This window comes from Prionailurus bengalensis, chromosome D1, assembly GCF_016509475.1.
Source record: "Prionailurus bengalensis isolate Pbe53 chromosome D1, Fcat_Pben_1.1_paternal_pri, whole genome shotgun sequence".
Classification (NCBI taxonomy): domain Eukaryota; kingdom Metazoa; phylum Chordata; class Mammalia; order Carnivora; family Felidae; genus Prionailurus; species Prionailurus bengalensis.
The window spans coordinates 26066856-26092359 of record NC_057346.1 but is presented as its reverse complement, the minus strand read 5'-3'; the positions used below and the strand labels follow the sequence as shown (position 1 = coordinate 26092359).

The 25504-nt window shown below is 37.9% G+C and overlaps 1 protein-coding gene across 4 annotated transcripts in view; it reads left to right on the top strand.

Annotated features, from left to right (window-relative positions):
• Positions 1 to 25504, top strand: part of ARHGAP32 (Rho GTPase activating protein 32) — a 302758-nt gene that overhangs the window by 77841 nt on the left and 199413 nt on the right. For 2 of the 4 annotated variants that reach the window (XM_043579812.1, XM_043579811.1), the window contains exon 1: positions 22664 to 22856. The exons of the other annotated variants lie outside the window; for them this stretch is intronic. In XM_043579812.1, the coding sequence (XP_043435747.1) occupies positions 22741 to 22856 (116 nt within the window). In that variant the 5' untranslated portion in view covers positions 22664 to 22740. Of the gene's footprint in view, positions 1 to 22663; positions 22857 to 25504 lie in introns of those variants that run through there. 4 annotated transcript variants of the gene reach the window in all.

Here is a 25504-nt window from a genome sequence, read left to right as displayed (position 1 = left end):
AGTTTGAAAATTACTGGAGAAACTGTATTTCTGGACTGAAAGAATAGAGATTAAGTGTCTGAGAAATTGCCTAAGAACATAATCTCTGCTGTTGTGTGTGACTTTAATTCTCCATTCTTTTGTGCTTCCTAAGTAGAGCTTAGATTGCATAACAGACTTCAGAAACATGTAGCTGGAAAATAGGTTTAAGTTTTCTTATTTACCATTTGGAGGACAGGAATACTAGAAAAGTTTCAGGAAGGGTGTCTCAGTTTGAACTCAAAACAATAAGACTAGAAAGAAAAGATAGGTTTTGTTTGTAAATCTTTAACCAGTTTTATATTTGATAATTAATAACAACTAGCTAATCATCATGGATACACTATAATAAAACAATTTTATATATAGTTCCCTGTACATATATAACTGAGATTTGTATTTATTTCTGGTAGGAAAATATACAGCTTTCAAAATAAAGCATTTCTTTTTTTTTCTATTTTTATAAATGTTTATTTATTTTTGAAGAAGAGAGACAGAGCGTGAGTGAGATAGGGGCAGAGAGAGAGCGAGACACAGAATCTGAAGCAGGCTTCAGACTCTAAGCTGTCAGCTCGGAGCTCGATGCCAGGCTCGAACCCATGAACCATGAGATCGTGACCTGAGCTGAAATCAGACGCTTAACTGACTGACCCCCCAGGAGCCCCAAAATAAGGCATTTCTATTTGAAATAATGCTCCACCTAAAAGGTGAAAAGAATTTTTATTTTTATTTTTACAGTTTATTTTGAGAGAGAGAGCACCAGCAGGAGGGGCAGAGAGAGAGGGAGAGAGAGAATTCCCAGCAGGCTCCACACTGACAGCATGGAGCCTGATGTGGGGCTTGAACTGAAAAACTGAGATCATGACCTGAGCCGAAATCAAGAGTCAGACGCCTAACCAACTGAGCCACCCAGGCGTCCCTGAAAAGAAATTTTAAAATCCAGTTATCAAATTATTAAGAACATTATCTGAGTTTGCAGTTTGGTTTGTGTATGTTTGTGAATTTCAGTAACGCTTACTATTGTGGCCAAAAGACTGATTGATACAGGGTATAAAGAGTTGTCCCCTGTTGCCCCTCCTCAGTTGTGAAGAGTCACATTAGTGCTCCCCAGGGGTTGGCTGCAGCTTTCATTGGGTCTTCCGTGAAAGTCAACCTCTCTTTCTTAACCTCTCCCTTTTAATTTGGGCTCCTTTTCCTTGCTACAGATGTTGATCCCACTAGCACTTTCTAGTAAACATGCTAGATGCCAAATATATTGGAGTCTGCTTCCTAGTACAATATCCACCTCGTGTTATTATTAGGCCTTACCTTTAAATTAGCTAGGCGTTGTAATCCTGAATAGTGTTTGTTACATGGCATTAGGTGAAGGGTTCTTCCTGTGCTTCAGATGCATGCGTTCCAAAACTTTTCTTTGAGCCCTTTCTCCCTCACTCTGTCTTTACTTTGGTATGTATTTATCCTTCCCCTTTCTATCTTATCTGTCTTGCTACCATTTATAGTTCTGTTATCACCATTTATGTTTATATAAATTTTTATCTGAGGAAGTCAGGTAAAAGAAGCCTCGCTTCTTAAAGGAGGTGACACTTGAGTTCATTTAGAACAAATAGAATTTTGCCAGGTGTGTAGAGGTATGTGTGAGTGTGTGTGTGTGTGTGTGTGTGTGTGTGTGTGTGGTTGAGATAGAGAATGGAGTGTATAAAGTATAGGGAACCACTTCTGTAAAGAACTAGAAACAGCATGGTAAGGGTGGAGAACTATAAATCATTGCTATGGTTGATTGACAGAAGATGCCATGTTGGACAGATATACAAAGGCCAGGTCATGTATACCACGTAAAGAAGTTTGCGCTCCGCTCTGTAGCAGTGGGATACCATGGATAAGTTTGCCTATATTTTCAGTACCAGATTTATAGTAAGTAGATATTATTTAATATATTTAATTCTTCACAGTGTGTTTAAAGTCATGTAATATGAATTTGAACGGACATAAAGTTAATACTTTGTAAATGTCAGAAGACTTTAGAAGTAGATGTCAAAATCGGTCTTGATGTTTTACTTGAGAGTTTCACAACAACAGTTTATAAGCACTTACTATGTAGTAGGTACATTGCCAAGCCTATTGTTTATATTGTCATATTTAATTCTCCCAGTGTCTTTATCAAGTAGGTGGTATTAATCCAATTTTTTATATAAGGAAATTGAAGTTTAAGCTAAATAGCTTGCCCGAGGTCCCATGATAATCAGCAGGGCTGGGATTTGAATTCAGATTTGACTCCCAAGCTAATAGTTTTGACCACTTTGCAAAGATGACCCTGGTGATAAGTATATCACTGTTTCTGTGACTGGAGTATTTACTTAAAAAGTCAGAATAATTCGGGGCTCCTGGGTGGCTCAGTTGGTTAAGTGTCTGACGGTTTGTGGGTTTGAGCCCTACATCGGGCTCCTCACTGCAGAATGGAGTCTGCTTAAGATTCTGTCTCTCCCCAGCCTCTCTCTGCCCCCTCCTGCACTCATGCTTGCTCTCTCTCTTTCTCTCAAAATAAATAAACTTAAAAAAAATAAAGTAAATAACTAAATGTCAGAATAATCCTTAAGGACTGTATGGTATTTGTTTTCTTAATCTTTTTAATTTCATTGAAATTAGTTAGAAATCAGAAATGGGAAATAGCACTGAAATTTTTTACCTTTTTCTTTGTTTTTGAGTCATATTTCTAGTGAAGATAGATATCTCAGAAGTAACTGTTATATGATTCACAGTATATAAATTGCAGAGCATATTTACACATGGTTATAAAAGAAGATAGCTTTAGAAATGCTTGTAGAAAGAAGATGTCTCTTTTTTTTTTTCAAGTTTATTTATTTTGAGAGAGAGAACATGAGCTGGGGAGGGACAGAGAGAGGGAGAGAGAGAGAATCCCAAGCAGGCTCCACACTGACAGCAAGGAGCTCTATGTGGAGCTCGTTCTCACCAACCGTGAAATTATGATCTGAGCTGAAATCAAGAGTTGGATGTTCAGCTGACTGAGCCACCCAGGTGCCATGGAAATGTCTTTTATACTGAACTTTAAAAATGTTAATGGATTTAACATTTAATGTTTTCTTACTGCTCATGCAATGTTAGATTTTGGCACGGTGTAACTCTGGGTATGACATGGCTTTAAAGGTGACCTACTTTTACCACTGTTTTATATCAGTGTCTTCATTAAACTTAAGTATGGCAAGTGTTACTTCCTCATGGCTGCTTTGTTTTCAGAGCAGAGAAGAGAATTTTCTGGATTACTTGAAGCAGTAGCTAACAAGAAAGGATGAGAACAATATAGGTTTCGGTGTAAGACGGTAGAATTCCATGCAGAAAGTATTAAAACAGACAAAGAAGGTTTGTAATGATAAAGTGTACACATTGATTATTTATGCTTCAAATAACAGCATTAACAAACATAAAACCAAAACTATGAATTAAGGAAAAATGGAAACATGTTGGAGGGTAACAGTGGACAAAAAAGAGAGAGATTTAGGAAAGTGCAATTAACATAAGGTAAATCTAATTGAAATTTATTGAACTTTGTTCAATCAATATACTTTGTTCAAAACTGACCATATACTGGGCCATTTAAAAACCCTCAAGAAATCCCCCCAAATAGAAATAATTGACTAGTAGTCTCTGACCACATTGCAATAAAAGAAATTAACAATCAAAAACATATAAGACACAAAAATACTATTACTTGTAAATTAACAGCTCTACAAAGAGGAAGGAAAAAGAAAAAAGGACAGTGGAAACAAAATGTACTAGAACTGATGGGGTTTAGCTAAACCTGCATATAAGGGAGGGTTATTTGTCTCACATATCCATATTAATAAGCAAGAAATAATTAGAATAAGTGAATTATCCACCTAACTTAAGGAGAGGGAAAATACTAAAAATATATCCAAAGACAGTAAAGGAAGGGGTTTTAATAAAGGCTAAATATTAGCCTCTCAGATGTGTCCCGTGAATGTGTTAGTTTACTGTGGCTGCTGCAGCAAATAACCACAAACTGGGTGATGTAACAGAAATTTATTCTCTCAGAAATCAAGGTATGGGCAGAACCATGCTCCCTCCAGAGGCTCTGGGGGAGGACTGGTTCCTCATCTTTTCTTGGTTCTGGTGGCTGCTTCTGCCTCTGTCGTCCTATCACTTTTTCCTCTCTTGTATGTCTAATCTCTCTCTCTTCAGTGGTATTTAGGGACCACCTAATAAGCCAGGGTTATTTTTCTTTAATGTTTATTCATTTATTTTGAGAGAGGGCATGCATGTGCCAGTGAATGAGGGAGAGGCAGAGAGAGGGAGGGAGAGAAAATCTCAGACAGGCTCTGTGTCACCAGTGCAGAGCCCTGTGCAGGGCTCAAACCCACGAACTGCAAGATCATGACCAGAGCTGAAATCGAGAGTCAGACACGTAACTGAGCCACCCAAATGCCCCTCCAGGGTTATTTCCTCATCTCAAGATCCTTAATCATAATCTGCAAAGATCCTTTTTTTCAAGTAAAATAACATTCACAAATTCTAGGGACTAGGACAGGGATAGGTCTTTGGAACCTGTATCATATGACTACATGCGGCAAAAGGGACTTTGCAGATGTGATTCAGTTAAGGATCTTAACGTGGGGAGATTATCCTGGTTATCTGGGTGGGCCCGAGGTTTTCTCAGGGGCTCTTATAAGACAGAAGCAGCAGTATCTGAGCGAGTAGTAGATGTGATGGAAGCATGAGGTTAGAGTGATCTTTGGAAAGGCCATGAGCCAGGGAATGCAGATGGCCTGTAGAAGCTGTAAAAGGCAAGAAACAGATTCTCTTCGCTCCTCAAGGGAGTGGCCCTGCTGACTTTTAGTTCAGTGAGACTGATTTTGGATTTCTGACTTCCAGAACTATCAGATAAATTTGTGTTCCTTTAAGCCACTAAGTCTGGGGTGATTTGTTACAGTAGCAATTGGAAATGAATTCAGAGATCAGGGCAGAAATTAATAGAGTGCCCTGAATGCGAGGATGTGTTCTAAGCAGTTTACATATGTGAGCTCATTTAGTTCTTTCTCCCAGTGGCCTTGTGAAACAGGAGCTGTTATTCCTGAACTATAGGCCCTGAGAAGTTAAGTAACATGTTCAGTAGGTGATGATCTAATTAGAGAAGTTAAAGAGCGGTTTTATTTTAGAAAACAATGAAATAATTAATCTGTTAAGTTTCATTTGGAAAGCGACATGGACACATAAATCACGCAAAGGACCGGTAAGATTTGTTTAGCTCTGATGAGATAGATACAAGAAACTGAATGAATTGGATGATATTTCTAGGAAAGTTTTAATTACCAAGCCGACTTTAGAAGAGAGAAAATTGAAGCAGAGCGATTACAGAGGAAATAGAAAAACTTGCCACTCTAAGCCAGCAGACTTGGATGGTACTGGAGAGGAAGTCCACTACACCTTTACTAAAGGGGTAATACCAGGGCCATTCAAATAGAATGCTGGCAGAGAAGAGAAAAAGAAGAGAGAGTTTAACAGTCTTTAAAAGATCTAGCAAACTTGGCAAAGATTGCACAAAGAATTGATTAGTCTCACAAATGCCTACCAGTGTAAAAATCCTTTAAATATTAGTAGAATCCAACACTCATTAAAGAAAAATACACTATGGTCAAGATGTGATTATCCCCTCCTCCCATCCTTGAAAGCAAAAATCCTTCCTTTTGTAGATCACCATATAAATAAATCAAAAGAAAAATCTCGTTTTGAAAAACCATTTGTTAAAATTCAACATCCAGTCTTTATAAAAGGAATAGTATGGCTGTCGCTTTAACCTGATAAAGTCTGTATGTGTATGTGTGTCTGTCTGTTTCCAAAAGCATCATGATTACTGAGCACACGCTGGAAAGATGATCATTAATCAGAATAAAACAATGATAATCAGGGGCGCCTGGGTGGCTCAGTCGGTTAAGCGTCCGACTTCGGCTCAGGTCATGATCTCACAGTCCGTGAGTTTGAGGCCCGCGTCAGGCTCTGTGCTGACAGCTCAGAGCCTGGAGCCTGCTTCGGGTTCTGTGTCTCCCTCTCTCTCTGCCCCTCCCCCATTCATGCTCTGTCTCTCTCTCTCTGTCAAAAATAAATAAACATTAAAAAAAAAACAAACAATGATAATCAGTGGGAAGAAGGACTTCACACAAGAGTGTTGCTTGAGTCTTGAAGGATGAGTCCTTGTTTACCAAGCAAATGGGTGAAAGGCTATTCAAAGGAGAGGGGCTAAATATTACATACAAAGGCATAGCAATGTGAAAAAAGTTGTTGAGTTTGGGGAGGTAATTTATAGATAAGACTTGAGTGGAATTCATAAAGGCAGGCAATTTTTATTTTATTTATTTATTATTTTTTTAATGTTTACTTTTGAGAGAGAGAGACAGACAGACAGAGCACAAGTGGGGGAGGGGCAGAGAGAGAGGGAGACACAGAATCTGAAGCAGGCTCCAGACTCTGAGCCCAACGTGAAGCTGGAACCCACAAACCTCAAGGTCATGACCTGAGCCGAAATCTGATGCTTAAATGACTGAGCTACCCAAGCGCCCCAAGGCAGGCAATTTTTAAAAAGCATTTCGTATTGACTTAAAAAATTTTTTTTTCATGTTTATTTTATTTTTGAGAGAGAAAGAGGGAGAGAGAGAGAGAGAGAGAGAGAGAGAGAGAAAATACGCGTGCATGAATGGGGGAGGGGCAGAGAGAGAAGGAGACACAGAATCCGAAGCAGGCTCCAGGCTCTGAGCTGTCAGCACAGAGCCCGACTCGGGGCTTGAACCCACCAACCTGAGCCTAAGTTGGATGCTCAACTGATTGAGCCACTCAGATGCCCCGCATATTGACATTTAAAATCAGTATATAGTCTTGATGAGAAAAAGTATTATCTACCTGATCGGACTTAAGCAAGTTGCAATTGGATTTATAAACTCTGAGAGTGTATACTTTGGAAACCTTTGTTTACTTCAATATCCGTGAGCTGCACTTAATCCATAGGTTAGTTTTGAAGTCAGTGCACAAGGTGAAAGTAATACTTGGTTAAAAGTATCCTTGAAAACCCTTTAAGTTTACTCTAAAGAACAGAATAAAAGCATACTATCTTCACTAAATTCATCACAGTTTTTTTCCTAGTAATGGAACAGATTTGCTGTTTTTCAAGTGAGTAGTACCAGGTGACATACACTGAGACAGATTTTTTGGAAGCTTGTTTTGTTAAAAATGCATGTCTTTCAACTCTTTGAAATCCTATCCAGTGCTGCATAAATATTACTGAGTTTGCATAAATTAATCACATACTAAGCCGTGCTATTCTGTAGCTATTGTACTTGTTTTTCTCTTTCTCAAGTGTTTTTTTTAAATTATTATTATTATTATTATTATTATTTAACGTTTATTTATTTTTGAGACAGAGAGAGAGCATGAACGGGGGAGGGTCAGAGAGAGGGAGACACAGAATCTGAAACAGGCTCCAGGCTCTGAACTGTCAGCACAGAGCCCGACGTGGGGCTCGAACTCACGGACCGTGAGATCATGACCTGAGGCCAAAGTCGGATGCTCAACAGACTGAGCCACCCAGGCGCCCCAATTATTATTTTTTTATAATAGCCCTTGAGTTTTTGGGAATCCTCACCCCAGTCTTAGTTACTTAGGTATCAAATAGGGATTCCACCTTCCTGTTGCGAGGTTAAAGTCCATGAGCAGATGGCACAAGTACACTTTTTTGGACACAGTGTAGGTAAATAATCTTAGCTCAGTTAAACTGAATCTGTGGTGACAGCAGCTGTCACCGCTGTGCAGGACAGCGGCTACCATGTGATTGGAAGGGCTGCAATTTGGGAGCTGTGAAATGGTGGGAGTAGGCAGATCAATAATTGGTTGAAAAGGTGCAATACCGCATGTGGGTAGGTGTGGCATGTCCTCCTGGTCAGATGCGTTTTCTGTGTTCCGAAAGGGCTAGGTTCCGCTGAGTGCAGCCTTCTGCCCTCACCTAACCCGAACCCTGGTTGACAAGCTAAGTAAGGCCCTTGCTGTTTTGGTAAATAAAGTTTTATTGAAGACATCCATGCCCTCGTGCTGGTGCCTGTGGACTGCTTTCCTTCTACAGAGGGAGAGTTGTGACGGAACATATGCTTCACAAAGCCTAAAGTATTATTTGGACCTTTACAGAAAAAGTTTGCCAACTCCTGACCTAGTTCTTTTAGCAGATGAAAGCATGTGTGAACAAATGCAAAATTCACACTGTGTTCAAATTGTTTCGTAATATATCGATCACTTTGGAGCAAATTTGTATTTTCAAAACAAATGTTATAGCAAAACTGTAAACCTAATATTATAGCCAACATTTGGAGAACAGGGCAAAGTCAACAAGTGAAGACACTTTCCTGAAAACATTGGAATCCTCTGAATCTTTCTGTACTTAAAGTGAGACCATTCCTTAGGCATTTTCAGTCACATGAGCCAATACATTTCTTTTATGTTCAGTCCAGTTTGTTATGTTTTCTATCACTTACAGCAGAATTCTTACAAAAAAAATTTTTAGAACAATTTTAGATTTACCAAAAAGTTACACGTAATACAGAGTTCCCAATAACTGCATATCCTTTTGCTAACATCTTACATTAGTATGGTATGTTTGTTATATGTAATGAATCAATATTGATACATAATTATTATCTGTGGTCCATACTTTATTTGAATCTTTAGTTTCTACCTAATTCCCCCCCCCCCCCCTTCCAGGATACCAGATTACCCTTAGTCATCATTTTTTCCTTAGGCAGTTCTTGGTTGTGACAATTTCTCAGACTACCCATAGTTTTGACGACCGTGACAGTTTTGATTAGTACTGGTAGGTTATTTTGTAGAATGTCCCTCAGTTTGAGTTTGTCTGACTTTTTTTTCTCACGGTTAGCCTGAGGTTATGGATTACAGGGAAGAGTACTACTATAGTTTTCTTTTAAAAATTGCTTCTTGAGCAACAAGCATGTACAAGATAAGATACATAAGAGAGAGATTTTCATCTTAAGGACTTTTATAATTTTTATTTAAAAAAGTCATTTAACAGCCCCCCTCCCCCCGCCAAACTCTGTCTCTTCCTGTCCTCATTGACCACCTCAATTTATCATCCCTGTAGTGTCCTTATGTAAGCTTTGATATTTTGGCTATTACAGAGCACTGTATCTGTTTGAAGTGAATCTGTTTGTAAATGGCTCATGTAGCATTATGAAAATGTGACACTATTAAAAAAATGTTACCTGCAACACAAAAATTTAATTCAAGATAAGGGAACATTTTCACGAGTTTTAGTCTAATATTTATGTTTTAATAATGCAGAATCCATTTAATGCAACTGAGGTAGGGCATATTATTTTTGACATGTCCTGCAATACGTTATTTAGTCAGGGTTTTGTGTGTTGTGAGGACACACTTTGGACTCTCAGTTGCTTTTCTCTGTTGTTGTTACAGCATCTGTCGGTTGCAAGAAATTTCAGTATATTAGATACTGTCATTTGCCTGTGGCAAGTAGTTCTGACAAATGGAAGATTAAAATTGAGCTGCTATAGGTGGTAAACCACATCCTTTGTGACAGATAAAATACCTCCTGGGGTATTTTTCTGGTTTAACTGAAGCAGTGATTTTGTCCATTTTCAGTGAAATGTGAATTTCATTGAGCATAGCAGCATGTTAGTGCCTGAGGGGCATCTCTTGATTACCCTGTATCTCAGTTTTCATCATTTAAATTTCAAATAGCAGAACTATCAAGTGAGTCAAAACACTTGAGGCTTAAACAAATGAAAATTCATGGATTCTTTAGGTGGACTCTATTTTGTTTGAAATGTACTATTTGTAAAATAAAATAAGACATGTATTTTGGGGAACAACTAGGTAAAGACCAAATAAAAATAAAATTTGAAATCCAAGTTGATCATGTCTGGTAGTACAAATAAGGTTTCTTTATTTGTAAAATGAACAATTTCTTTTAGCCACCAAATTAAAACTTTGTTGCCTTTGTGTAAGTATTCTGGGTCACAGATATTTAAGAACATAATTAAGTATATAGCATGACAGGAACTTTCCTAGAGCATTTTGTACAAGCGCACCTTGTTCTAATTGTCACCTAGAGTGTTTACATTTGTACCACGTTGCCTCCTGTTGTACTATACCAGTTGAGGTAGATTCATGCAAGCATTTAAGAAATGTTGATGGAGAAATAAGTATAAATTAAGGGAAGTTAAGTGGTATGGTTAGAATAGCCTAAGTGTTATTGGTACAGCCTTACTGAGAACAATTTGCCCCAGTAGACCCAGGATTTCAAAATAAAAGAGTCAGAAGATGGTGACTTTGTTTCCTGCAGGTTGCTGGAGCTCTGTGCCAAGAAAATAAAACTTGCTACATGTTATTAACCCCATGATTTTGCTTCCATTTCCTGCAGTGAGGGCCTGATTTGCTTATGAGGCAAATGGCAAGGGGATATATGTAGTTGGTGGTTACATTAGTAGTACCGCTCATTTAGCCTTTTCATAATCACAACTAATGAGCAGCCCTTCTGTATTTGAATTGATCACTTTGAATTAATTCCAAGTTACAGGGTTAAAAAGGGCCGTTTATACAGTTTTAATACTTTTTATTTAGGAGTGGTATTTCTTTTGCTTGAATTATTGATCGCTTCAGAAAGTAAACGCATATCACTTTGGGGATGTGTAATTTTTAAAAAATGTTTATTTATTTTTGAGAGGGAGAGTGCAAGCGGGGGAGGGGTGGAGAGAGAGGGAGACAGAAGATCCGGGCTCTGCACTGAGAGTAGCAAGCCCGATGTGGGGCCTGAACTCATGAACCCTGAGATCATGACCCGAGCTCAACCCACTGAGTCATCCAGACGCCCCAGGGGGGTGTGTAATTTTTATGCTTGTTTCTTCTGTAAATACCTGATCATAAGCAACTGGGCTGTCAGATAAATGGAATCAACTGAAGGATTTCTGCACTTACAGGAGTACAGATTCTAGAATCTGGTCTCTGGAAATCCAGTGGGTGTGTATGGGGGTGGGGGAACCTGGATTTTTTTTAAGCAACTCAGGTGATTCTGATGTCCAGTCAAGTGTAGGGGCCAGCCATAGTACGCGTGTGTAGTTCTCTTACATCACTGAGGAGCTCCTGGCTCTTGGTTTGCATAGAAGACATTGAGATGCATAGGGAATAGCTAGCTGTTCTGTTGTTCTGTTAGATGTTCAGTACTTTTGATGGCAGCAATTTTATTCTGCAGTAAGACTTGGGAGATCTGACTGGCCACAGAGGAGTGTACAGTAAACGATGATATTGGCTTTAAAATATTTTTATACAATTTTTGCTATAATGTGATATATGTGTTTCTGAAAAATCTTGTGGTTTTACAGATCATGCACTAAAAAGGTCTGGTAAAAATAGAGTTGTACAAATCATTCAAAATCTGTACAGCTTTGTATCCAGAGTACTAATAAAAGCAACGATAATTCTCATAATAAAAGCATAGTTAAAAAGGTAGTGTCAAACTGCTTGTAAGTTAAGAAATACTACCATAAGTTTAGGATTTTATCTTTAGAGAAAGGTGATGATTGCTTGATGGAAAGAGGTGTAATGAAGTGTTGAGGCTGCTGAATTACAGAGATGAGGACAAAGCATGCAAAAATGAGGAAGTACTGTGCATACCAGAGGTAGCATAGGACTAAGTTGAACTAGCAGCAGAGTGGTGTGAATGGACACGGGCGTTATGCACAGTGCAGTCATCCCCTGCATTTGGTTACATCCACCGTATGGTAGTGAACTTGCTGTTAAACTCCGTGTACCTGACTGAAAACATTAATGTGTGGGAAAAAAAGTGTTACGTATAATCTGACTATGATCTAATTCATGTTACAGAAATGTGTTCTAGCAGAAGAGACCGTATCTAGTGATCATTTTGGGGAACAGTGTAGTGATAATCTGTGGAGTCAGACTCCTACCTCCATCCTTGGGACAATTCACTTACTCTTTCTTTGCCCATTTCTCTTGTATTTTAGAAAGTTCTCCTGTAATTTGAAAGTGTTTTTGAAAATATTGCAGGGCAGCAGAAAGGAAAATACTTTGGACTTGGACACAATTTGAAAATTTTTTTAGCGGAGGAGACATTTTAGCTGTTCCTTCACAAAAAACCTAAGAGAAATACCACTTATAAATTATTTGACTTGGACCAGCCTCAGTTTTCTCACATGTAATATACAGAGACAGTGTTGTTTTCTTGATCACACCAGTAGGTTTTTGGTACCAGAATTAAAATGGTATGTGTGTGAAAATTTATTATACAGTTGTAAGGGAGAAAAGGAAGCATGAATTTCTAGTTTAGTTTACTAAACGTCAGGTTAGGTAGTCTTTAAGATTTCTCCTAACTTTGAAAATAGTGGAATGAATCTCTGACATTTTTTATACGTGCTAATAGTTATTTCAAGTTGTGTGTGTTGCCTGACACAGATGTCTCTCTGGTCCTTCATTCTTTTCAGCAGAAAGTAACCTCTGGCCAAATTCTTCTTTACTGTCACACTGGATATTCAGTTGGGTGAATGTTCCTGATTCAGAAATGACTGCCTAACACAAGTGTTAGTCAACATAAGGCTTACTTCCCGTACTGACTCATAACTTGGGTCTGTGCAGTTCAGCATCCTGACACCTTCATGTTACTTCCAGAACGTTTTGAGTACCCTTACTATTATCCCCAGGTAATCTGGTTAATGTTTTATGCCAGTTTCATCTGTGAATTTTTAAGGAGTTGTATGTTTGCCGTTCTCCTTTTTACCCTCATATTTTGCCCTTAGCTGACCAGAGATTGCATTTCATCTAGCCCTTGCTCCCTCCCCATCCCTCTTTAAAACTAACTTCTTTTGTGCTGCCAATTTCAATGAAATTCAGTTCTAATTAAAATGATTTTCACCTTACGGTTCTAATGCTCAACAAGCATGACACTCTCAAAGATAATTTGCTTTTAAATTGTTGTTGATCAAAATAAATCTCTAAATAGGTTATGAGTCAGCTTTGTTAATGGATGTGCACATATTTTTGAACTCTTTGGGGGTTAGAAAAAAGGATTGGAAATTTCTGTCTTAAAGACGCAGTTGAAGGCAACATCCTTAGTTTTAAAACAGTGCTATGACCATATTTTCTTGTTGCATATTAATTTCCTGGAATGTGTTACACCTTTATATATTATTAAGTTCTTTAATATTTGACTGTGTAGTTATGGGGAAATTATAGTGAATTCAATTCTCAATGCTTTTTCTTTTAAAAGTTCCCTAAAATCTGTGTTTTAAATATAAAATTTCCACCCTTCCCTTGGCTTAATTCCTCTTTGCCATTTGCTTTGAAATATGTCAGAATGCTTTGAAAATAGTAGACTGCTGTACTAAAGTGATTTTTTTTTTTTTTTTTTTTTTTTTTTTGGTGCTGGTATCTGTTTTGTGTTTTATATTTGAAAAATGACTGAGTGGATGGTAATCATTGGCTGGTTGTTTGATGCTGGCAGAAAAACCAGTGCATGATGAATTGTCTTTTCCATTTTTTCACTTAAGAACTTGTTAGTTTCAAGCACCTCGGTGGTTTAGTCAGTTAAGTGTCTGCCTTTGGCTCAGGTCATGATCTCACGCTTTGTGGGTTCAAGCCCCACATCGGGCTCTGTGCTGACAGCTCAGAGCCTGGAGCCTGCTTTTGATTCTGTGTCTCCCTCTCTCTCTGCCCTTCCCCTGCTCGCTCTCTCTCTCTCTCTCTCTCTCTGTCTTAACTGTTCTTTGATGCTTAGATTCTGATACACTGGCCAAATAGTAACAGTGTTTTCTTGGGGTTGGTGGAGAGGAGATGGTCTAGTTCTCCACAAACTATGTTATTTTGTACTAACATGTGAGATTTCCAAGCTCATGAAGGTTTATTGTTTATCTCTGTTATGAATTAGTGTTTTCTAAGATGTGCAGCCTGTTATAGGTAAATCTTTGACTTCTTGATTCCTAGTAGTTATTTAATTTCAAATGTTTCAAAGTTAATGAACTAGATTTAGTATAGTAGGTAATGGTGCATTTCCATATTTCAACTTTATTCATCTAATTGATAGTTTATTCTAGGGTATCTGTTGTTTTTAGTTACAGCCCCGATAGGAGTAATGATAATGTTTCTGTGCTCTCTTTTAAGGGTAGTCAATAACAGCTGTTGTGTTATGTAATTAGGACTGGAGTGCCTGGGTGGCTCAGTCTGCTTAATTAAGTGTCCCACTCTTGGTTTTGGCTCAGGTCATGGTCTCACAGTTTGTGAGTTTGAGCCCCACAGTGCAGAGCCTGCTTGGAATTCTCTCTCTCTCCCTCTCTCTGCCCTTCCCTCACTTGTGCTGTCTCTGTCTCTCTCAAAATAAATAAAAATGACGTGGCGCCTGGGTGGCTCAGCTGGTTGGGCATCAGACTTCAGGTCAGCTCACAGTCCGTGAGTTCAAGCCCCGAGTTGGGCTCTGTGCTGACAGCTCAGAGCCTGGGGGCTGCTTCAGATTCTGTGTCTGCCTCTCTCTCTGCCCCTCCCCTAATCATGCTCTGTCTCTGTCTCAAAAATAAATTAAAAAAAATTAAAAAAATAAGAAAAAATAAAAATGAAACTTAAAAAAAATGATAGGGACTAATGGCAAACATACTGGGTTGAGTTTTAGTAGTCATAGGTTCAGATGTGTACAGGTATTGCCAGTGAACTCAGTAGATCATGTCGCAGGAGACGTAGAAATATCATAGATGCCAGTAGAAGATGCAAGGGCCCATTTAGGTAAAAGTCAACCAACGCTTGAAACCTCTTAATGTGCATTGCCTTGGGTAGCTGTTCCACTAATACCTTATTGCAAGAGTGTATGATCAATGGCCTTTGGTTACTTTTGTCTTTGCATTTCTATCATTTTATCATTTTGTTTGTTTAGTATTTGTTCATTTGATTAATACTTATTTTAGAAGATTGGCAAATAAGGCAGAAAATATCAAACTAAAGCATTCCACATAGCTTTTAAGAATTAATGCCTGTTGGGGCGCCTGGGTGGCGCAGTCGGTTAAGCGTCCGACTTCAGCCAGGTCACTATCTCATGGTCTGTGAGTTCGAGCCCCGCGTCAGGCTCTGGGCTGATGGCTCGGAGCCTGGAGTCTGCTTCCGATTCTGTGTCTCCCTCTCTCTCTGCCCCTCCCCCGTTCATGCTCTGTCTCTCTCTGTCCCAAAAATAAATAAACGTTGAAAAAAAAAATTAAAAAAAAGAATTAATGCCTGTAAAGGAAATATGAGAGCTAGAGGAGCCTGTAGAACCAGACTGTTGGCATATAATCAGCAAAATCCTGAGTGTTAGAGAATATACAGGACCTGGTTTCTTCAACAGATGTACAACAAAAATAAAGGCGGGGGGGGGGGAACCTTTAAATCACCAGGACTCAAGAGACTTATTAACTAAAATACCATGTGTGGACTTTCTGATTCAAAAAACAACTGTTTTTTAAAAAAAGGTTCATGGCAATTGGAAAGCCTTGTACATTGACTACATATTGAAGATATTAATGGATTATTGGCTAATCACTTTTGGTGAGATGATGATATTTTACTAATTTAAAAAAGAGTCCTTGTCTCATGAGAATTTTAATTCTTCTGAAGCAGTTTAACATTTTTTAGTAGACCTAAAACATAGATTCATGAAACATCTTTCTTTTATTATACCTCGGTTTTGTTTAGCACCTATTATTCACAAATGTTTTGGTAGATACTTTATATATATTGTTTCATATAATCACTTCAATTGCGATACGATTGGGCATGGTTATTCTGATCAGATGAGGAAATAGAACTCCTGAGTTCACATAGGTGATAAGCACAGAGGAATTTGGATCATCTGAACTTCATTAAATTAATAAAATTCCAACATGATTTCCTAAATGGAAACCATGGGTACTCAGAAATTGTACTTAGCAATTGTTTTCAGTTGCTTTGTATATTTAACTTGAATGCTACTTATAACTGTGAAACAGCTTAATAAATTGCATATCAGTAAATAACAAGTTAGTTCAGTTTCTAAACATGCTTATCTTACCTCAAGGGAACAGTGATATAATTTGAAGATTCTGAATTGACACTTAAGAAACAATTTTATTATTTTGAAGTACTTTTTGAGACATCATAAGATATACTTTGCATTCACTACATCTTTTGAACACATCACATGAAAAGCACCACAGATTATAATATTACTGTCTGGTTCCAGCCAAATTGGAAGAAATTGGCAGATACTCAATCCCTAATTAATGTGTCATTCAAACTTGAATATAAATCTATGTATCTTTCTCTTCATTTTAGATTTGCCTTGGTCTGTATAAAAAGATTGCCTTATTTATTCACACTGACTTTATTTATTTTTGAACTTTATATTCCCTATGCTTGGGATGTAAATTTTTCTGTCATTCACTCATATGTATTCAATAAGCATTTTTAAAATTTTGTTGTTGATTTCTTGGGTAGATGAGGTATATTCTAGGGTAATAATTCTCAAGTATTCAAGAGAAGAAACTATGGAATGGATCTTTTAACTTATGAGTTAACCAAAACAGGTAACACACTTTTGTGTTAAAAATTAGCAAAATTGTAGACAAAGAAAGTAAAAATCACACAGTATTTTTGTTATATGGTCTCCCAAGCTATATGTATATAATGTTATGCCACACACACACATACACACACACACACACAATTTTTCTTATAATAATGGAATCTACTGTATATAGTGTTTCTAGATTTTTTTTTTCAAGTTACTGATACCAAACAGACTGTATATAGCACTGTGGTTAAAAATTATGTTGAAGAAGTCTGATTAAGTAGACTGTCATAGTATATTTCTTTAACCAGTATTTACACAAGATGAAGATTCTAGATCATGTAACAATTGATGGCAGTTACTGATCCAGTGAAAATGTAGTCTGAGATTATATATTTATTGAAGGTAGAGTTATACATTATAAGAAATATTACACATTTTTAAACTTTAATACCACAAAGTATGTTTTCAATATTTATTTATTTTTAAAAGTTTAGTTTTGAGAGAGAGAGAGCAAGAGTGTGCAGAGAGAGAGGGTGGGAGACAGAGGATCCGAGGCGGGCTCTACACTGACAGCAGAGAGACCGTCGTGGGCCTTGAACTCAGGAACCATGAGATCGTGACCTGAGCCAGTCTGATGCTTAACTTACTGAGCCATCCAGGCGCCCCCAAAATTATGCTTTTAATCTTTGCTTGTTTAGCTAAAGATACAGAACGTAATTTAAAAACAGTATATGATTTTAGTTAAATTTTGAGAGAATTTGTGCATACACTTGGGAAATTTCCACTTAACATCACTTGTTAAGGAGATTGGAAATGTCATGCTGAATTGTCTTTGATCTAATTTTATATGTACTTTGTAATCTTTGTTTTAATGTGATGAAGGGAGTATATGAGCTTTCTGTTCTAATTTTTGATTTTCCATCCTTCACATTCATGAAAGGGGTTCAGATAAGTAGAAAATTATATCTTAGTTGAGACTTGTTTCCTTTTATTTATGAGATTACTACTCTCTTTTAAATAAGGGTGATTACAAAGTGATAAAACTAAAAAAAGCCAAATATTTGCAGATTAAATATCTTATTTCTCAGTTTTTATAATTGCAACAGTAAAAACATCTAAATGATGTCAGTGATGATGAGCTTGATGGCTGTCATTTACAGAGGATCTTATCTTCACTGTACAGTATGATAGTTTCATCGCATGCATTATTTCTGATCCACACAACCTTACAATGTTATTCTTTCTTTTTTAGAGATTACCAAACCAAACTGAGACTCAATTTAAGCTACTTAACCTCAAACCACACTATTTATAAGTGACATGTTGAGATTTGAACCAATGTCTGATTTACATTTCTACTGAAAAATATTTTTAGCTTCATAAAACAGCTTTTTGAAATAGAACATATACTTTTAAATGCATATATTCTTGTAATAGGGATGATATATTGCTAAGGTATCCATTTTTTGGAAATTTTATTTAGCTTTTGTTGGAGAGTTGTTCACAGATCTCTGAATATATATTTCTGATGAGGCAAAACCTGCTCTGACATGGTATGTTTCATTTTCCAGCCAAATAGACTTTTTCTGTTATGTTTCAAGTGACCAATTGAGGATCATATTAAATTAATTGTATTCTTTAGCTATTTTAATGAAATGAATTTATTTATAAACAAATAACATTTATTCTATTTAAATAAATTTTAATAAAATAACATTCATAATTGTTTGCCCTTTAGATATATTATAAACTGAAGCAGATGTCTCTGTATGATGATCCAGAATACATGAATATTCTGTAAAAAGTAAGAAAATAGTTATTCTTTTGAAGTTAATTATTTCAATGTAGGAAACCTACAAACCACCTACAATTGGTTAGAAGAAAAACAATTTAAATATATAAGTAATCTGAAATTTTGAATGAATACCTAGTATAAGAATGATTAATGATGGATGACATTTGTCTATTATGGATTGTGCTTCTTATATTTGGAAGAAAATCTTCAATCACAAATATTTTAGGAAGATACTTGCTTAACTTTTCTTTCCGAAGAATTATTTGATACATACATACATATATATATGTAGATGTAGATAATACCTAGACACATGCTATTCACATTGAGAATATATAATTTTCTGGAGTCTGTTCAGTATATTTGTGTTTAGAGTCATAATTGTAAACCATTCTGTGGACAAAGCTTGGTGCCCAGTTTAGGGGATATTGACCTTCTGGCTATGTGCTGTGTGCTGTTTTGTGTTTTTTTTTAAATTTTTTTTTTAATGTTTGTTTATTTTTGAGAGAGAGAGACAGAGCGTGAGCAGGGGAGGGGCAGAGAGAGAGGGAGACACAGAATCTGAAGCAGGCTCCGGTCTCTGAGCTGTCAGCACAGAGCCTGACGCAGGGCTCCAGCTCATGGCCTGAGCCAAAGTCAGATGCCCAACCCACTGAGCCACCCAGGCACCCCACTGTGTGCTGTTTTGAAGCGATTTGAGAAAAACAACTTTAACTTAAAGAGTGGGAAAAGGAGCACTGAAATCAAGACCTCAGTTCTCTTGCTGCTCTGCTGCCGTTTTGTGTGATCTCCTACCTGCACTCTTTTTTAGTAGTCAGCCCAAATGTGTGGGGGATGCTGTGTAGAAATGAATGCAGGTCAGTGTCTCCCTCCCCACTCCCCCAAAGAAGGAAAGAGAGAGAGAGAAAGGGGGAGAGAGAGAGAGAGAGAGAGAGAGAGAGAGAGAGAGAGAAGGAGAAAGAGAGAAAGAAAGAAAGAAAGAAAGAAGAGAGAAAAGAAAGAGCAAAAATAACCTATGAGATTAAAGCCAGCCAGGCTAATGAGCTGAATGTGGACCAGAAGGAAAACCACATATTCTTCCCATACAAATAACATTTTACATGGAGGTTAGATTTATTTGATTTATTTTATTTTTATTTTTATTTTTATACAGAGAGAGAGAGTGAGCAGGGGAGGGGCAGAGAGATGGAGAGAGAATCCAAGCAGGCCCTGCACTGTTAGCATGAAGCCCGACGTGGGGCTCAAACTTGTGACTTCAGCCAAAACCAAGAGTTGGATGTTTTTTTTTTTTTTTTTTTTTTTTTTTTTTTTTTTTTTTTTTTAAATTTTTTTTTTCAACGTTTTTATTTATTTTTGGGACAGAGAGAGACAGAGCATGAGCGGGGGAGGGGCAGAGAGAGAGGGAGACCCAGAATCGGAAACAGGCTCCAGGCTCCGAGCCATCAGCCCATAGCCTGACGCGGGGCTCGAACTCCTGGACCGCGAGATCGTGACCTGGCTGAAGTCGGACACCTAACCGACTGCGCCACCCAGGCGCCCCAAGAGTTGGATGTTTAACTGACTGAGCCACCGTGGTGCCCCTTGGTGGTTAGATTTTAAAAAGTATTTTTAATGCACACTTATAAACTGAGTAGCCCTGGATGAATTATTACCCTAACCTTCAATTGCTTCACCTATAAGGATTATAAATAGCTTCTTCTGTGAGAATTACATAACTAACTATAACTAAGTTTCTAAGAACCATAGCACATTGCTTGGCACATGAAAGTACTCAGTATATGTTTGCTGTTATTATTACTACTTAACTGCTGCTAGAAAAATAAGCCACTTTAAAATTTTTTTCTTGCATAAAACGCATTCTAATTTCAGATTCTTAAACTGTGGCTAGAATTGCTTTTTCTCTTGTTGCAGTGGGTTTAGGAACTCCCCTTTCCCTTTTCTTCCTTACCTCTTGGTCAGTAGAAGATAGAGAGTCAACTCAGCCTAAACTATTGATGGTGACTCCTGTGGTGTAGGTCAGAGACTTGTGCCCCACTAAAATTTGTTGGGAAAGTGAAGCCTGATAAGGTTTCAGGTTTTAAGCCGATCAGGGGAAAAAGGGTTAAAGCAATTGTAGTCTTCAGGAAGGTGGCTCCTCCTCAGCTTCTGGTAGCCCCAGTGATTGACTCCACTTTGTTCCTTGCATGCCCCCTGCTACCTTATGTTTCTGCTAGATTTCCATTAGCTACCGAAGGGAACAGAACACATGTTGATTTTGAAGTTAAAACCATTTTTTTAAGACTCCTGATAGTAGAGGCAAAACTGTGAGGCCTGGGGTGCTGGGGGGCTCAGTTGGTTAAGTGTCTGACTTCAGCTCAGGTCATGATCTCTAGGTTGGTGAGTTCAAGCCCTGCTTTGGGCTCTTCGCTGTCAACGCAGAGCCCGCTTCAGATCCTCTGTCCTCCTCTCTTTCTGCCCCTCCCCCTGCTTTCTCTCTTTCTCTCTTTCTCTCTCTCTCTCTCTCTCTCTCTCTCTCTCTCTCTCTCTTTCAGAGAGAGATAAGTAAATAAATCAACTTAAAACCTGTGAGGCCTGTGGAAGGTTGGCCTTGGTGCATAGGTCAGGTTGGTGGGATCGAAGGCTCGCTGCAGCAGGGTGTCTGGGGGAGGTTCTGCAGTGGCAGCAGGACTAGAAAAGATTTCCTGAGTGAGCTTGTATTGCTCAGACTGCCCTCACTATTCTGTGTAAAAATACTGCTTCCAGTTCATGTTTTCATGTTTAAAAGGACTTGAGGAAGTGAGGCAAATCAATGACAGTAATGAAAACAAAATAAATGATTAAAAGGAAAGATAAGTTGGATTCATGAAACAGATTCAAGGAGTTAGGATTGCTTAGGAGGAAAAAAAAGACCTGATTTAAAATAATACTTAAAAATTGGATTGTTTGCTGAGGGATATAAAGACTATATTAAAATTAGTTATTATTTTCCAAGCATTGTGTGCACATGGTACAGTGAAAACCTGTCTCCCTCTCATTCTTCTTGTCTAGCTGTGTTTTCTCTCGGAGATCGCATGCCGTCCTTCTCTGCATATTCTGCACGTGTTAGCCATGTGTGTTTCCCCTTCCTGTTTTAAAATGTGAATGGGAACAAATCATATATACTGTTCTACACCTTTACCTCTCTCTTCTTTGCCTTAATGGTCGGCCTTAGGGTTTGTTTCATATCATGACCAATAGGGCTGCCTTGTGTTTCTCATTTACCCAACTGTATAGCACTCCCTTTGAATGGTATTCCATAATTTGGTTATCCAGTTTTCTGTTAATGAGCAAGTTAGATTATTTTCGCTATTCTATTTTGCTGTTATAAAGTTGACTGCCATGAATATTTCAGTTCAGTTCTTATTTCCACCTGTGAAAATAAGGCAATTTCCTAGAAAGGGAATTGCTGGGCCAAAAGATGAATATCTGACATGTCAGTGGTTGGTAACAACATGGCTGTTTTCTAAGTAACAGTTGTCGTTGCCAGTGTTACAGATGCTATACTTTTCACTCATTTCCCAGCAGGTCATTGTATTGCTCCCGTGGGCATCTGCAGTTTAAATGATGTGTAAAAGTGTCGCATGCCTTTATTTGATGTAATAGTCAATGTTTTTTAACTTACGGTATTTATTCATTTTTCTTTAAAAGGCTATGGACAAGCCCAACTGTTATGTCCCGTTTTGGATACCTGAGCAAGGTGTATCTGGCAGTTATTACTGAGGGGAAGGAAAGATGGATGTAATATCAGAAGGCCTGCAGGTCTCTACAGCAGGCTTACCTTCTCTCTGAATTGTGATCCTTTTTAACTGTGAGGTCTGTAAGTGTGTCTCTCATTGTGGTTGGCCCAGGAGACTTTTACATAAAATCTTATCCTTTCTACTTTTTTGTTTACCTTTCTTAAGTCTGAAATAGCAAAATAAGAGCATCCTGCACTTTGAAAATGTCTATTTTTAACTTATTAACTGGAAACTTTGAGAAGACTAAATAAATTAGGGAAAAACCACCTTCATTTGGGTTTTGCGTTTGGTTATGTAGGTCACAGAGCCTGAGGCAGTGGGAGGGACTCTGGTGTCACAGGTGCAGCACTCAGAGGCGGTGAGTGTGCTATATGTGATTTCCTGTCTTTACCCCAACTGTAATTAAGCGAGCACGTAATAGACTGTGGCCCGGCATGATCACATATCACTGTGTATCAGCCACACACCTGAGTGTACATAAACAGAGCTGAACAACTTGAACATTGGTGGTGTTCTTTATCCATGCCTTGAGGTTTACATTTTTCTAATACAAGATGGAGACTGAAAGTGAGAGTAGCACTTCAGGAGATGATAGTGTCTTCTGGTTGGATTCTGAAATTCTAACTCAGCTGTCTGGAAGTGAAGAGGGAGAAAGGGAAGACAACTTCAGGTAATTGTGGAATTCGCAGTTCTCTCTCTCTCTCCTCTCTCTCTCTCATCTTTATTCCTCCCGCCACTCCCTCCAGCCTACACCCCTTTCCCATTTTTTTCTGTTTTAATCTCTTTTCTAGTAGGACTGTCTTTTCTGTGGGGGGAAGGTTTGGAGCTGAAAAGAAAAAGTTTCTAGTTGTACATAGCTCTCTTCATTCCACAACATGCCCTGAGCTTATAAAATGCATTTTAAATGACTTGTTAGAACACCAGGAAGAGAAGGTGTTAGACAGGTTTTGTAGTAGCATTTCAGGAATTTCAAGTAGAGACTCATAATGAATGAACTACCACTCCTTCCTGTATCTGATTTGTACCTAATAGATTTGATCTGAATTTGAATGTAATAAGATTTTTTCTTCCTCTTTTTCTTGGAATGTTTGTGTGTGTGCATGTGCGTGGATGCTTTTGCTGCATTATTCACGCAAGTAAAACATTTTGACTATAAGTACAAATTATTTCATGGGTTTGATCCTTACTCTTGTCTCTGATCTTCTATCTCATTCCCCTTCCCCCCTCCCTCCTCCCTTGCGAATCTTTCTTGGTTTTCAATCTCTAGTTGTAACTTCATAATTGAAATTTTTAGGAAATGCTTCCCCATTAAGCAGTTCTCAAAGTTTGGTGGTACTGGTAAAGATCTTCCCCAGCTTGTGGAGACAGACCATTGGTTTATTCATGCTGTTACAGATTTTAGAAGGCATTTTTTCCCCCGAACATGGTTAGCAGATTCATTCTTTTGGAGTTACTAAAACACCTCTTGAAGAAGTTTGTTCTACGTATTATCACTGTCACTCACATGAGCAATTAAACATCTTTTAATAATTTTACCTGTGCATACTTGGGTAGGTGAACATACCATTATTTACACCAGAGCTTGTCTTTTATGTTTAATGTTCAAGAAGAGTCTCTCTGAAGTTAAAGAATTTCTTTATCTTTAAAGCCTAAGATAGGGCTACTTAGGTGGCTCAGTCAGTTAAGCATCTGACTTGATTTCAGCTCAGGTCATGATCTCATGGTTTGTCAGATAGAGCCCCATGTCAGGCTGTGTGCTGACCATTCGGAGCCTGCTTACAATTCTCTCTCCCCCTCTCTCTCTGCCCCTCCCCTGCTTACAGTGTCTCTCTGTCTCAAAATAAATAAATAAACTTAAAAATAACATCTAGGATAAAGGACAGAAGGGATTGAATATAAGGAAGTCCTGATAAGGTACATTAAATTTGTCACTCGGTGGTTATAATGAACAAGTATGTTTTAAATTTTGAAGAAAAATGTAATTTTCAAAGTATGAAAATGAATTATTAGCATATGAAGTTCTTATTTTTGTATCAACTTTCTCATTCTTCCCATAATTTTATTTGTCCTTTCTTATTTGAGTAAGCTGCTTCTCTCCTGAGATATGCTGATGTTACACAAATTCCTTACAATATGGCAGTGTCTCATGAACAATTAGAAGAAATAAAGTATTTATTTTGTCTGTGTTAAAATTGTTTGACTTGGTATTAAAACTATGAATGTTATTTTGGGATATTAGTCAAAGGAAGAAACAGGACTTTGTTGTAATAGATTTGGTGATGTCATTCTCAATTTACTTGTTAGACAACAGGAGACTATCTGGGATTTTCTTTTGATTGTTAAATTTGAGAGCAAATCTGTGCAAGATGGAACTTTTCTTTTCCTCAAACCTATGTGATAGCATTTTCATCCTGAGAAGCTGAGCTCTGTTAGTACTTGCTTTGTTTTAGGAAACCATGATACACCACAAAGCATTGATCCTTTTTATAATGATATTTCATATCTGAATAGCTTCATGGCTCTCCCAGACCAAATAGGTCTTTGGGGTTTGATCTTACTTTATTTTTATTTGTAAGCACAACAGAGAGATCTGAGTAAGGCCATATTTCATGTAGTGTTTCTCACCTATTCAGCAGTAAGACATGAGGAAACGCGGCGGCACGGTGCCTTTACAACATTCACAGCCGCGTTCCAGCTAAAATGCCTAGCAGAAAAAAATGTGTGTGGGTGTCGGAGGTGAAGGGTTGGATGGTAGGAGTTGCAGCTGCAGCCTTGGGAGAACCAAATAGTAGACTCAATGTTAGAGTTGTTTTAGTAAAAGCAATTTAATCATTAAGAAAATATGCAGAAGAGTCTTCATGTGTTTCTTTAAAATCTTACATTAAATCAAACTGTCCTTATTGTTTACATTCTAGTTAATTTCCACTTACACACTCAGTCGCATACACACACGGCAAGGGCAAAAGATTGTGTGCTGTTCTTTTTCTCTGAATAGATTCTAAGCTACGTTTTAAATTCATTCTTAGAAAAATAGCATTGTGTTATTTGAGACACCGTGACTGATAAGAGTATAAAGTTCTACCATACCTACAATGTAGGTTCCTGGTGCTGCCCAGCTGTCATCTGCGTTAGGAGGAAGTACTCATGGAGGGGTGTTCATGTCTGTCCCAGTAGCTTTTAGAATAGCATTTATTTTTAGACTTGGTTGGAAGAAAGGATACTTTTTCTTACATTCTAGCCCTGTGGGGAGTTGCCCAGTCTCCTTCTTAGCAGTAGTTCAAACTTGTACCGCTGACTCACAAATGTCTCATTTTCTGA